Below are 14,832 nucleotides of genomic sequence, written 5' to 3'. Positions count from 1 at the left end.
AAAAGTGGGGGCCCCCTGCATAGATCCTACAATAAATCTTTGATTTAATTCCTTGGCATACAATACTACATTTCCCTTATATAACTTCACCACAGTAAAAACTGGGGGGGGGGCTGTCTTTCAAAGAAAACTTTCAATAGTAAAAGTAATGTTTGGAAAAAAGTGCCCCCCACCCTGCTTAGATCCTACATTAAAACTTTGATTAAATGCAGCTCAGAGGTCGCGGAAGACGAACTACTGCTGTATATGCAGCAATTCCAGAGGTTAAAATGTAGATGGACATGTCATCAGTCTCCAAAAAATTCCTAGAGAGGCAGAGAAGAAATTATTGCTGCAGTGGGCTAGATTAATTCGTAAAAACTTTATAACTATACAAAAAATTCTTATACATTGTATTTGTTCTGCACATTTTGTAAATAATGACGATCCGTCTGCAGAACATCCACTACCGAAAATAAAATTTTAGCTTTTGTTTTTTAAAAAAAATAGGCCTATTCGAATATGTATCAGCAATTTATCAGTAATCTGTTTCGGTTATACAAATTAATACAAATCCAGAAAGAAACTATGAGTTAGTAATTTTAAAAAAAATACGAATCAATTAATAATAAGATTTCTTTTTATTCACAAGTTACACAATAACAGTTTGTCACTTGACAAAGGCATTACTCATGAACATGTTTACATCAAGAACGTCCGCGGAAGTGACTTTCTTTATAGCGCATGCGTATAAAACACGGTAAAAGAGTTCCCTTCAGGGGAAATAACTCACCTTTTTGAAATAGGGAATATATGATGAGAAACGCAGGGTGTTTCCGCTTGTGGTGACGGATCGTTGTTTGGGAACTCGGTGATATATAAATTGATACCGCAACACACACACACACCCTCTCTGACACACACTCTCTCTCTCTCTCTCTCTCTCTCTCTCTCTCTCTCTCTCTCTCTCTCTCTCGTAAACATGCCGATGACATCACAATCTAATTGACGTCACAAAGCTACTATTCGTCATAATCAGATTTCAGTGTGTTCGTGCACAACCAAACTTCAGGCTCTAGATTTGTTTGTAAACATCGAAGTAAAAGGTGAAGAGGTAAGAATTATCTTCGTCAAATACTTAATGTTTATTAGTGGTAATTACTCAGACGTGCTTATACTGACATACACTCGCATCTCATTGTAATGATAACGAAGAACTCGAGCTTTTAACTGTACAGAAGGGTAACTAGTCTAAGGCTTAAAAAATATTGAAAAACATGGTACTCATAATGCTGTCGTGTGTTCTGAGAGTCATTATTCCTTGTTTTATTAAGGGATAGATATGCATTTTCTTTTTTACTAATATTTTTAGCGTAGCTTATGTTTCAATATTTTGACTTATATTGAAAGATTAAAGGTTTCAATTGAATGACGTCATAATACCAATGACATCACACTATAAATGTCGTCATAATTCCTTTTGCATCAATCTTGGTTACCGTTTTGTTGTATATTCTCTTTTGTTGTTCGTTGTACAATTAAACAATGGCAAGTTCATCGACGGTAAGTTGTGAGAAAAATCCTGAAACTCTCCCATTAATTAAACTCTAAACTTTTAAGTAACCGGCTTACATATGATATCATTTTATTTTAATCTATACCGGTATACCAATATACTAGTATACTCCGTGACAATTAATACATGTAATCTTATATTTTACAAAATTAATTGGTTGTAGATAGTGCGCAGCATCCTTGAGGAGGTCATTTCCAAGGTTTACAGACATTGTAGTACTGAGTACAGGTATGTAAAAGAATTTTTTTTACAGACACTATACTTATACTTTTGATTTACTAGCGTCTGTTACAAATAATTCACCAATTCTATTTTTAACGTACATAGTTCTGGAGATTAAAGCTTGTTTGTTTCTTCCTCTCAGCGTTGCCAAAAAACAGAAAAATATGTCCACCGCTTTACTCGGAGCTTCTGATGAAAAAATAATTGCAAAACGTGATCTCTACCAGGAGCAGACTATAGAAGCAAAGAAGGTAAAATAAAAGTATTAATTAAATACAGCTTAACATTTTGTTTAAATGACGATGAATGTACTGTGCTTTCCTTGGAGAACAAGATATCGCTTTACCATAGAAAGCACCATTTTTTCCTACCAGGAATAGCAATATTTTCAGTCTTTGAAATCTTTGAGTGCGGAGGAGCTCAACTGAATTATATATAATTGTAATTTATTATGAATCAACAGATATTCCACAGAGTTGCCCGGGAGACGGTCCGGGATTTGATTATTCTAGCTACCAGACAGGCTACCGCAAGGTAAATGATTTATAATTGAAAATGGTACATTCTTTAGATATATTCCTTTGTCTTTCTAATCCGTATATAAGACAACAAATATTCGTACATTTCAAGAGTAAATTGCATGTACAGTTTAGTGCATGTTTAAAAATATCATACACTGTATATGTTGATTTTTTTTTCTTTTGCTTTTAGCTCAAACAATGGACAGTTGACTAAAACTGCCCAATTCCGATTCGCGAATGATGAAGCACAAAAGAATGCACACAGGGTGGACAGAAAGAGAGTGAAAATACAAAAGGTATCTTTTGATCAGAAAAATATATTATAATTTTTTTCAAATATCTATAAATTCTTATTATATTTATTATATTAGACGCACACACTGAATATAATTTTCTTTCAGAATCTGCATGTTAAAGTCACGATTGGATCAGAAATTGTCCAATACACACTCAGATGCCCGGCCAATCGTGCAATGGTTGCAGAAGGAAACATGGCGGCGATACAGAAATCTAATGAAGCCCAAAGGGAAATAACCGCAAAGGCAAAGGTATAAAAGTTATTTGTATGCTGAATTCATTGGAAATGTTTTCTTCTAAATGTAATTTATCTCCTTCAATATTCTTCATGGTCGTAGGAAATAATTTTGCCGATATATAGTATTATGTAGAAAACACAGTATACACACGGAAAGCGTACAGTACTGAAATATATGGCTGTGCCCTCTCTCTCTCTCTCTCTCTCTTTCTCTTTCTCAAATTGAAATAATATTGCTCCCTACGTACGGACCTGTTCTTTGTAAATTATAAGGATGCATCTGTATATGCATCTTTATATACAGTTGAAATCCGTTTTCACGAATTGCGTTATTTCGAACCCTGATATCTCGAATACCAGAGATATTTCGAAATCGGGTCGACAGTCCCAAACATATTTTCTTTATATTAAAACCCTTGTGATTCAAATCATTGCTAGGCTATTCCGAATTAAGTTTTATACAATATCGATAGAGATAACGAAGTTTGACTATTTTACTGCATATAAAGACGTTTTTTATACATTTGAAAAACGAAAGCTGAGATTAAAATTAATTGATTTTCATCACCTACAGTATAGAGGTTACACTTATATTTTTTCCTTGACAGCCATTGTACACAGCTGCAGAGAAAACTGCCAACGATCCGATGATTCGAGCATCACGTGACTGTAATATTCCTGGGTATGTATATATTTCTCCTATAACTGGATTTTATTTTCATTAATTGTTATACTGCAAAAAGGAAGGATATAAAAATAAATACGATAATCTTGTCCCTGCCTGCATATTAGGATGAAAGAAAGCATTATAATTCTGTTGACAGTTTCATTTGAAATTGAGCCAAAGGAAGGGGATTATAAGCAATAATTTTGTCTACCTATTTACTAAATGGTTTCTTTTTACAGATCTGGGGCCCGTTTCACTAAAAGGCGTAAGATACGACCAAACTTAAGTTAGGCCTCGGGGCGTACGCCAAAATTTAGTCCGGCGTAAGTTGCGTTTCACTAAGAGGCGTACGCCTGGCCGTAAATACTAGTATCGGACTAAGTTAAGGCCAGACTTACGTCCTTGACAACGAGCTTATGCACATGCGCATACATATCATAAAGAAAGAGAGATAGTGAGAGAGGGGAGAGAGAGAAGAGAGAGAGAGAAATTTGTTTGATATTCATTGAAAAGATATATGGAAAAGATCACATATTTTTCTTTATTATTTATTGCGATATTTGTTTTGAGGTCTATATAAAAACTTAAAAGCGTTGAAACATATTTAGATTGAAAATAAATCGTAGATTGAATTATGTTGAAAGGAATACATTCGCAACTGTGTTTTATAGTGAAATAAAGAATTTAAGAAACCTCTCTCTATCTCTCTCTCTCTCTCTCTCTCTCATATGTCATGTTGATTTCCATAGCGTTTTCTTAAAATAATGTGAATTTCGTAACAAACAAACATGTAAATATCGATATTGTCGTCTGCAATATTCGCTATTGACTCTGCACAATCAAAATGTCTTCGGAGAGTAAAAAACGTAAGCCAAACTGGACTGATGATGAAATGAAAATTCTAACATCTTGTGTAATTGAAAACAAAGATGTATTATTTGCAAAACTGTCGGCTTCAGTGACAAACGAGAAAAAGAAAGCTGTATGGGAAGACATCACAAAGCAGTAAGCATTTTGGTTTTTAAAATAACGATCAACAAAAATATAATAACATCTCCGATTTGATTGCATACAATTTGTTCATGTCTGCATGTTACATATAATGTATATTTATGGTCAAAAACCTAACTAAATTGGCAAAAATAGGAATGTTATTTAGGTTTTGTGTATTTTTATATTTTTTTTAATTTCTAACAAAAAAATATACAAATGAAGGTAGACTGGGGATTCAAAAATATATTTAGTGTTAGAATTTTACTACAGAATAAATTCTTCTTCTGCCTTGTGCAAGAGGGAAACAGAAGAAATAAAAAAGAAATGGAAAGATGCAAGATCCATTGTAAAGAAGAAAGAAGCCAGTAGAAAATACCAGACGAAGAGAACGGGCGGAGGGCCTCCCCCGGAATCTGTATTCAAGGCATGGGAACTTGACGTATGTGTTTTCTAATATTTACCTAAATTGATATAATTATATGTACTATGTATTAAAAAAAAAAAACGTTTCGATCGTTGCTAAGATGAGTTTCCGATACTGACATAATTATTTTTTCATTAATGTTTCGCACCGTTTATTATTTTAATAAATTGAAAAAGGCAACAACTATTTTTTTGTTTTTATTGCTAGATTTTGTCAATTATACCGGATGAACTTATCTCTGGGATTGACGGAGGGGTTGATACTGCCTTTGCCATTAATTCTGAAACAAGTATGTATAAATACATGGTACATGCATGTACATTGTAAACATACGTTCACTACATGTATTTTTATAACCTCATAATGTTGCCTTCCCGACTTTTGCTTCATATACTATTTGATTTTCCATGCTTTGTATATTTAGTATTATTGTAGTATACAGTAGTTATAGTATAAAAAAAAATTGAAATATATGATATCTAAATACTAGTATTTCTTTGTAACAGATAACTTAGCCTCATCATGCACTGCAGTCCCATCGGAAATTTCCGCTGGAATTCCATCCTTGATTGGTTTGTATAATTATACATACCGGGGTATTATATAATATACTTATAAAATTTTAAATAATAAAAATTATTATAATAGATTGTCAAAAATTTGATATGCATGTTCTTCACACGCGGAACACATAAGTGTGTAGATTTGAAATATTGATTTTTTTTTTCAAATTAAAAAATGTATGTTTGTACATGTATATAGTAGAAGAAGTTGACGTTCCGGAAGAAGCTCCAAGTGTACATGTGTCCGGGCCTTCCACCGACACATTCTTTGCTTCAACTCTGTATGGATCTAAACGTAAAGGTAAAAAAGAAAGAATGCCAACGCTATGAAAATGAATTTAAAATGTATTAAACATTCCTTCAGTTTTAATTTTCGCGTAATTTTACGTTAAGAAAAAAACCCTAGTGAACTGTTTTAACTTCATTCATGCACTTTTAACTATTCATATTACACATATGATTTTATTTGATTTTCTTCTGTTTCAATTGACATTGTTCTGATTATAAAACTTTTTATTAAAAATCAAGACACGGCCAGCGACCCCGACGCTGAGTTTATGCTGAATTTGATAGGAGTGAAGGAGAGAAGAGCCATCGCAGAGGAGAGAAAAGCAGATGCCCTAGAGAGAATAGCGGCGGCATTTGAAAACAAATTTGGCATTTAATAAATTTGAACACAAAATGATAAAGTAGTCATGTTCTTTATTACAATGTAAGTGTGTGATTTAATGAATAGATGAATTGTTAAAATAAATTTGCAACTTGAATGCGCACATCCTGTGCTCTCCTTGGTGCGTTTGCGTTAAACACGGCATTGTCATTGATGTTCTGTACAACCCCACCCTCAAGTAAGGGGACTTTCTCTGAAACAGCTAAATTATGAAGCCGGATACAGCATTGAATAATTTGAGAACATCTACTTGGTGAAAAGGGGAGTACTCCTCCAGTTCGATGTAAACACCTGCAAAGATTTACTTGAATGTAAATACTGTGGAATCATTAGAATTCGTGGTGGCTCAATTTTCGTGATATTCGTTGGTAGACCCCCCCCCCCCAAACCACCACGAATTTACATCTTCATAGGAAATTTAGAAAGAGATATCTTTGTTACTGAATCTGAAAACCGACCCATACACGAAATTACATCTCCACAAATAATCAAAAAACCCACAATCTAAGAAAATTGGCCCACAGAATTTTAAATGAATTCACAATAAAATTGTAACAAGGTTTATTTATGGTTGCAATAGATATACATTTTTTTTCTCAAATAAAAAAAAAATTAAGGTCGCGTTTATCGTAATGAACGTTTGAAATAAAATATTTACTTGCAAATATGACATATAAAGATATTTAACGAAAAATTGCGTTTAAATTACCTAAATCTGGATTTTAATACCCCAAACGATTTTTCTATGACAACACGAGTTTTTCCATGGGCATCGTTGTAATTCACTTCGTGTTGATTGGCTGGGGTTAAGAATGGCGTTAAGAGCCATTCTGTGAGAGGGTAGCCAGAATCCCCAAGTAACCACCCACCCCCTTCGAGATGTTCCATAACACCTGACAATCCCGAGTTGCTCAAAACGAAAGAGTCGTGAGTTGCCCCGGGAAAACAGGTATTGATTTGAAGAAATCTGAAATAATATCAACCAATTTTTCATCCTTTGAGCATATGTAAGCAAACAATTAGCAGTCTTATATTGACAACATTTACATTTTCAAAGGTTGTTATTTCATAAAACCCTTTTGACGATATATTAAATATTTTAATTTTCTCCTGTTGAAGTTTTGGCGTATACAAGGGTATTTCTATTACAAAAAAATGATGAGCTAGTATTTATGTTTTAATCAATACCGTTTATACCTCATATTGGAATCTGTTACGGCCTGAATATTTAAGGCATGAAAGTTTTTTCTGCATACAAAAGCAGGCTCCTGTGGTCCACTCATGCCCTTAATTGGTATTAGAGTACCATCGATTGCACCAACGCAATTTGGAAATTTGGCAATGTCATAGAACTCAGATTTTACATGGCGTAATTCATTGGCAGTAACTGGAAACTTAATGTTGTCCACTGTTGTATTTATTGCACTGCACACTGTATAACAATATGATGAATCTGCGTTAAAATCCTTAATGACATATATAAAGAATATTTGAAAAGGAAATGTACAACTGATTAAATGTATTACAGGCATGTAGAAACATGAAGGATAGTGTATACAAACATGTACATATTATTATAATTATTATTATCAGTATACCCCATAGTACTTGCAATTGTCACTTTTCTGAAACTGCTAAACCTAATTTCGTGAAACTTTGCAGTTATTGAGAACACATTGTGTAGGCGCATATTACAAAGAAATTCCGCTTCCTTTTTTTTCTGGGAATTTCGGTACTTTTTATTATATTCATTTTATCTGTACAAAATAAAGACTCAATAACTGCACGGAGTTTTAATACATGTAACGATTATTTTGGAATTATGCCTCATTTTGAATTACTTGTGTGTATTTAATGTGTAACATGCCATTTATTTTGCATGATATTGTCAAATATTAAGAGGGGAGGAGCGTGGGATGTGTTAACTTGCTCACTTTTTCTTTTATTATCATTTGTGAATGCAGGGGACAAAATGTTAAAACATTCAAGGGGTCAAATCTCCACATCAACGATGCTACGTGCCTGCAATAATTTTTAATAAAAATAGAGAGAGTTAACATCATTTTAAAGTTAAAATAATGAAGTATAACAACCTGTATGTACTACTCGGGATACGGATGATCTGGAAACGCCATGAAGGTCGCCTACTTCCGAAAAGAAGTCCGCCTTTGACAGATATCTTAAGGTGATAATTACCTTTAAGATGTTTATGTGTATCTTTATATTATATGTATAAATAAGTATGCAAATGTAGTTTAATTATATTAATAGGTACATTGTAAAACCCATTATATTTGTCATATCATGTGATTCCATGCGTCAGTATTTGTTTATTTATGTGTGGATATTTAAGAAGCATACAATGCTACAGTAAGCATTCACATATACATGTACCTGAATGTGGGTGGGAATGGCATGACTTTTGTATGTAGGTCGCCTCACAATAGGGTCAACATCATTTATCAGTTTTCGAATGACTCTTCCCGGGAACCTATACCTACTTACGAGATCTATATCATCAAGATACTCGAGAGGGTTGGTTCGGTCCCGAAAAACGCGTTCTCGCCGAGGTGTTTCCCTTCTTCTTCTGTGAAGCAGCCAGAAAGTCGCCATTATCCAATGTTTACGTCTATAGTTACGCCTGCCTTAGACCAGCCGTAGATTTTTGTCTTAACTTAAGGCGGGCGCAAAGTTACGCCCTTTAGTGAAACGGACCTTAGTCCAAATGTTAGACGTAAGTCCGGACTTACGCCGGGCGTAGAGTTAAGACAGGCGTACGCCTTTTAGTGAAACGGGCCCCTGCTGTAGTTGATCTACATAAACCAGCCCCGGTACAATACAACGACAGCTTAACGACATCATCTGCACCAGATGCAAGCGTTGAAATAGTACGTGTTTAACTATTTGAATTACATTATATAGCTATTTTGAATGTATAATTTATGGGGTTGTTTTTATTCTTTTGTAATGGACAAGTGAAATTAAAGAAAACAATAATGAAACTGCAACAAAGAAGTTCAATCTCCCATTCAGAGTTGTCGTTCGTACCTCGGCAAAGGGCTCACGTCAAGATTTTTGACATAACGTATAAAACGTGATATTTGCAGGATTTTTTAAAATTAAAATAATAGTTTTGGATTTATTTAGTAAATATCTATCTCAAAACACAGACGTACATAACCATAGAAATGTAATTATAATGAATTAAAACAAACGCACTATTTCTCGAGTTTATCACTGTGACATATGTGAGCCAACGACAGTTGTATTGTATGAGCCGACGGTAGAGAGTGAAAGAAGTTATGTATTTTTTTTTGTACTTATAGGAGGACGATCCCGAGCCAAAAGGCTGGAGAAGATTACTGTGTTGTGGCAAACCAGAGAAAAAACAGGTAAACCGTCCTCTTCCTATCATTTTCCTGTTTCTTGTTCTGGAGTAAAACAGCACAGGGGCCGGTAACATACTGTATTTGATTTTACGTAATCACTTATAATATATGTATAGTGATTACTTAAAATAAATACAGTATGTTACCGGCCCCTGTGTAAAACAGGTACTGCAATTATACGTTTGTATATAGTTTTAATTTATATATACACATGTATACCTGGGCATTCTTTTTTTCAACCGGCGAAAGAAAAGAAGTTGGGATTGCTAAACAGACTGCGCCGATTTTTCGTCCGTCGATAAATTATCTGAAAGTTGAATTTGGTTGATGCCTAGTTTAAGATATTTGACGAAAACCTTTGATTCAAAAGATATATATATGAATTGGACAATCCTCTTGCTATTACCATCATTTTGAAAAGTGTAAGATGTGAAGTTTAACGTTTTTTTATTAAAGAAGAGAAAGACATGAACGTTTTTTAAAAAAATAAATTTATTTAATATATTCTTGTAGATGTCTTTGCTTGTTTTTTTTTTCTAAAATGCTTTCCTCGAGAGTTGCATTTAACGAATATCAATATCAGAAAGGTAAAATGCGGGTCAAGGACACAGTTTCCCTATCCACTTAAATTTTCCAGACATAAGAAATTCTTATATTACTAAAGAAAATGTTCATAGAAAGCCCGTTTGCTCCTCTCCCTACTTTTGGTTGCAGTATTAATTGTCAGATAAGATTAATATAAAAGTAATATAGATAATTTTGGTCCTTAAAGCCCGAGATAATAAGCACCTCCCTCAGATTTACCTGGTCTGTATCCCCCTGTCAATCAAATGAATTAAGGTCCATCATTGGGTACTTGAAATTGATTGACATTTAGCTACTCATTACCGCTACATATCGATTTAGCCAGGTATGGTTCGGTATATATGAGTTCTAATCAACAGAATTCACTCACAATCTACATGTAATCAGAATGAGTATACTTATATAAATAACTCTGCAGTCGAAATTTAATTACACCGGCTTACTTATCGATGGTTATAAATTTAGAAAACAATAATATTTCAACAAATGGCTTTCAAGGCTCTAGCGATAGTGTAAAAAAAAACATTTGAAAAAAACTTTAAATTTTATATATGAGCAGAGCTTAATTTCAATTTTTTGTTGTGTGTTATGAAATAAAATTGATTTAATAAAAATTAAAAAAAAAAAAAAAAAAAACATCCTGCACAAAGTCCTACTTTCACCTCCCCGTGATGAGCAGGGGAAACGGGTCCTACTGTGCATTTATAGGTTGTACTGTACACAATGTAGCGGTAATGTATACTTTTTATGTAGCGGTAATGTAAGGTTTTTTGTAGCGGTAATGACTATGTAGCGGTAATGAAAATTTTGAAAATGTAGCGGTAATGATACGCACCCAGTTCCTGTGTATTTCCTTTCACCTTGTTTGACACGCGTGGCCACCATCAAATTCACTTTCGGTCTTCTGATGTTTACCGCTAAATTACCATCGCCTGCAATAAGGAAGCCATTGCGATGCAAACAATTTCAGCTTGATTATAATTAATTAATTATCTGTACTACAAACATGTCATAACAAAATGAATTTTTATCTCCTTGTTTTTTCAATAAATAAATCAAGATTGTGTACATATTTTTACTAATGAAAATTGCATTGGTGAATGAAATCTTGATTTCACTCGCATAGGCGCTCCCCATGTAAATCTGTAAATGACGAAATATAAGTATAAAATTATATAGGTCTAACCCCTCTATAGTATAAACTAGAGTATTTTATAGTATAGAGGGGGTAGACCTATATATACTTATATTTCGTCATTCACAGATTTACATGGGGAATGCCTATGGGTTGCTCAAATAAATCGAAACGCTGTGAAAAATTCATACCCCTTCCCGGATATAAAAAAAATCCAATAAAACTGAGTCAAGAACACAATCATGTCCCATGCAGTTTTTTTTCTGCACATATGTCAACTCATAACTTTGCAAAAATGAATAAATAAACAAAAACAGAAAGGAAAATCTTCGTTTCACTATCACATGTAGATAAAGGATGATTCAAAACAACAGACAATCGCTCCTAATTTAAAGTTTAAATAATTTGATTTAACCCCCACTGAGACCGTTGACATATATTCATAATGAAAACTTAATAACCTCTTCACTTTTATTGGTATGCCATCTTGTATATATATCTTATTCTAATGATAAAATCAACAGTGTTTCAATCGTGACTAATGTTTTCTTTAATATCTTGTCTGGTTTTAGGAGTGTTTAAGGAAACCCCACATAAATACAAATTAAAGTGGTTTTTTTATCTTGAGAGTTGTTAGAACTTCCTAGAGTCGTTAGAATCCACGGGAATCCACTGGGGTCACAAGGTGTTTCTCCACCCCCTGTCATTTTTTTAATTTGTGCCTATACGTACATATAGCTACGCCATGTGTTGAGTGCAAAAGCATGATAATGCTATCATACCCGTTACCCCCGCTTGAAAAGCGGGAGGATGCATGTATGTAGTAATCGGTATATAGTAATCGGTCTAGCTTCCTTCCGTCCATCTGTTGCGCTTTGGGGTATCCATCTCTTATCCGCAACTCCTCCCAAACCATTGAATGAAATTCAATGAAACTTTCACAGAATCTTTATTACATATTGCCATTTGTGCACCTCCTGTTTTACTTTTTGATCTGCACATATTTTGGGTTTCCCACAGCAAGCATGGACACTAGCATTATATTCATATGGGAGGCGGGGTATCATTTAGTAAGCCCAATACTAGGGGTGAAACGATATGCCTCCTTCACGGTTCGATACGTATCGAAAAATGTGGTCTCGGTTCGGTTATTTTCGATACGATACATTTTGACTGTTTGATAGAAGGAAACAAATCCAACTGTTGCTCATGCTTACTTTTACTTAATCTAGTCAAATAATTTATGTGCAAAGTGGATAGAATAAATCAATTTAATTGATCTGAAAGTTTAAAAATATTTTACAAACTTTTAGTCCACAAAAATTTACGTTTTTAAACTAATTATACAGAGAAGCACGTTTATACCTTATGCCAAACTCGACTGAATGACGATCCCGACCGAAAAACGAACCGAACCGAAAGTAGAGATTTTGTACCGTGTATCGAACCGAGAAAAAATACCGCGGTGAACCGTTTCACTCCTACCCAATACTCACACTTACCTCTAGTTTTCGTTACTTTTCAATCATATTAACATTTATTTATTTATCAACATCACTTTTATAATAGTTAGCAAAATACACATACAGCGTGAATCACGTTTCCTATATGCATTGTAAAGTCCCCCATAATTACGGGTTTTTTTTCTGCAGGAAGACTGATTTAATATAGTTGTAGGATGAAAATAATTGCTGCAAAGTATGGAACTTGTAATAGTTATAACCTAGAAATCATCCATGCATAATATGCCATAATGTTCACTAGCAGCTGTTCAAGCGAATTAACACTGATTGATTAAACAAACTTTATAGCTAATTGTGTGGTTTGTACACATTGCATGACATATGCAACCTATCCAAATTAAAAATGCTTAATAATAATATATCCAAAGATCCAAAGCCTATCGACAACTTTATGTATTTACCTAACAATTATAAAAGGATGATCAAAGGAATATATATAAAAGTTAAAATTGTGTTTCCCTAGCTTCAATAATGTAGCCCTCTCCGATTGTTTTAATCTGATATTTTCTGGAGCCCCCCCCCCCCCCCCCCCCAAAAAAAAGGAGAGGGCTACATTATTGCAGCTAGTGTTTCCCTTGAAAAACGAAGTTTTGTGACCTCGAAACAAACTTGAAGAGGAAATAGTAACACTTTTGTATGTATGTGTGTGTGTGGGGGGGGGGGGGGATGGGTTATAAGAGTGAGAACGTGCGTAACGAAAGTAAAGCAGGAAATAATTCACGATGATAATTATTATCATTTGCAAGTAGATGTAAAAGTATTTTATTTTCATCATAATTTTTTCTGTTTCCCAATAAAAAGTATATCAATAAATACCATTAAAAACATACGATATGAGAGGTGAATATGTACACGTCTTTTATTTTTAAAGTAAATTTTCATCCATGGTTGGTTACTAAGAAAAAAAAAACTAAAGGAGAATAATTAGATTGAGAGAAAGACTGTCTGAAAGGAACTGTTGCTTTGGATGCTGCATCTGAAAAAAAATGCCATTATTAATATAGAATAATTTCAAATTTTTTTTTGTTTCATGCAAAGCATTACATGAAGTACGCGTTAAAAGGTGTTCATATTTTGAAAGCTTATTATGTGTATAAAATTAGAACATGCAGATTCAGCTTTGCAGTTTAAGTAATTCATAGCGCAACAATACCGCTCTGCAAATAACGAGTGGTGGAGATTTTGGAGGTTTTTTTGGAGGGGGGGCTAAACAAGCGTAAATTATTTCAAGAGACACAATTGCAAGTGACTTCAAGAATCAGTTCTTTGTATTATATTTTTCAAATTTGAAAAAAAAACAACAGATAGGTAAATGAAAAGAGATATATTACACAATTATGGACTGTTTTGGAGTTGAATATGGTTTGTTATTCACCAGAAAATATTCATATTGACGATACCCATTTGCATTTACCTTTTGATTTAGACGTATTTGTATATGGCCCTGAATCCCCTCGCAACTAATTTGGAAAATCTCCTAAATAAGACCATCATTACTCGGCTATCGGACGTGAAGACTCGTGTGGGTCTTGTGCCACAGCAGTACCTGCAAATAAACACATGTTCAATGTATTAATTCATCTGCGAAATTTTAAATAAAATATTGTCATGAAATTTTTGATTTTCCCGGCAGGCAGTAAATACACAATTTAATTTTGAATTAACTACTGGGTGGCAGTAAATACAAATTTACAACTTTGTTTTTCCTGCAACACAGTAAATTCAAAATTTACAACATGAAAATATGTATATTTTTCCAGTATCACATTCACATTCTCATACCTGCCTGTGTTAGAAAGACTCCTGAAGCGAACCTCCACAAAATCCCAACAGATCCTCCAACATGGAAATCCAAAGGATCCAACAAATTGTAATCGAACACGTTTTTCTGGAGGTGCCTAGAGAGTTTATAAAGTACGTTTGTAATTAAATAAGAAATATGTTCCCCTTTAATTTATCCTTTAAACAATGTTATTTGTTTTAGGAAAAAAAATGACACTTGTTTCCTTGAATTTCGGTTGTAATTAAATCTGAAATAAATATCATAACC

At 33.8% G+C, this 14,832-nt stretch overlaps 2 protein-coding genes and 1 long non-coding RNA gene across 5 annotated transcripts; 2 read left to right on the top strand and 1 right to left on the bottom strand.

Moving 5' to 3' along the window:
• Nucleotides 1–1,457: 1,457 nt before the first annotated feature.
• On the top strand, nt 1,458–14,652 carry LOC134272557 (uncharacterized; the record flags this gene model as incomplete). Its single annotated transcript, XM_062754783.1, has 10 exons — nt 1,458–1,542; nt 1,719–1,783; nt 1,920–2,028; nt 2,241–2,311; nt 2,489–2,594; nt 2,700–2,846; nt 3,442–3,511; nt 8,944–9,038; nt 9,477–9,542; nt 14,543–14,652. Coding segments are annotated over exons 1-10 (857 nt in total), but the record flags the coding sequence as incomplete, so codon positions are not given.
• LOC134272585 (uncharacterized) lies at nt 4,747–6,139 on the top strand. Of its 2 annotated transcripts, XR_009993236.1 has the most exons (5): nt 4,749–4,932; nt 5,125–5,206; nt 5,424–5,489; nt 5,680–5,781; nt 6,009–6,139. It is a non-coding gene; the product is annotated as an uncharacterized LOC134272585 (long non-coding RNA). The 2 variants fall into 2 exon arrangements; XR_009993233.1 differs by having other exon boundaries at nt 4,747–4,932; nt 5,125–5,489.
• Nucleotides 6,208–8,944, bottom strand: LOC134272567 (putative nuclease HARBI1). 2 transcript variants are annotated; one of them, XM_062754794.1, is made up of 5 exons: nt 8,545–8,944; nt 8,244–8,346; nt 7,348–7,603; nt 6,860–7,117; nt 6,208–6,441 (listed from the first exon to the last, which is right to left on the bottom strand). In XM_062754794.1, the coding sequence occupies exons 1-5, from the start codon at nt 8,761–8,763 to the stop codon at nt 6,225–6,227; spliced, it is 1,053 nt and encodes a 350-aa protein (XP_062610778.1). In that variant the 5' UTR covers nt 8,764–8,944; the 3' UTR covers nt 6,208–6,224. The 2 variants fall into 2 exon arrangements, with proteins under 2 accessions (XP_062610778.1, XP_062610785.1); XM_062754801.1 differs by having other exon boundaries at nt 7,348–7,582; nt 8,545–8,943.
• Nucleotides 14,653–14,832: the final 180 nt, after the last annotated feature.

Source organism: Saccostrea cucullata, unplaced genomic scaffold (genome assembly GCF_032062105.1).
Source record: "Saccostrea cucullata isolate Sc308-1 unplaced genomic scaffold, CSIRO_AGI_Scuc_v1 ctg15407, whole genome shotgun sequence".
Lineage (NCBI taxonomy): Eukaryota > Metazoa > Mollusca > Bivalvia > Ostreida > Ostreidae > Saccostrea > Saccostrea cuccullata.
The sequence above is the reverse complement of the archived record's forward strand: the minus strand, read 5'-3'. Positions and strand labels throughout refer to the sequence as shown.

What these genes read in the sequence shown, in the direction of transcription:
- LOC134272567 (XM_062754794.1), bottom strand. Translation starts at nt 8,763, where the DNA reads ATGGCGACTTTCTGGCTGCTTCACAGAAGAAGAAGGGAAACACCTCGG. An exon ending in CCATTCCCACCCACATTCAG is followed by an intron (nt 8,347 to 8,544) that starts GTACATGTATAT and finishes AACATCTTAAAG; the next exon opens with GTAATTATCACCTTAAGATA. An exon ending in GTATTAAAATCCAGATTTAG is followed by an intron (nt 6,442 to 6,859) that starts GTAATTTAAACG and finishes AAATCTTTGCAG; the next exon opens with GTGTTTACATCGAACTGGAG.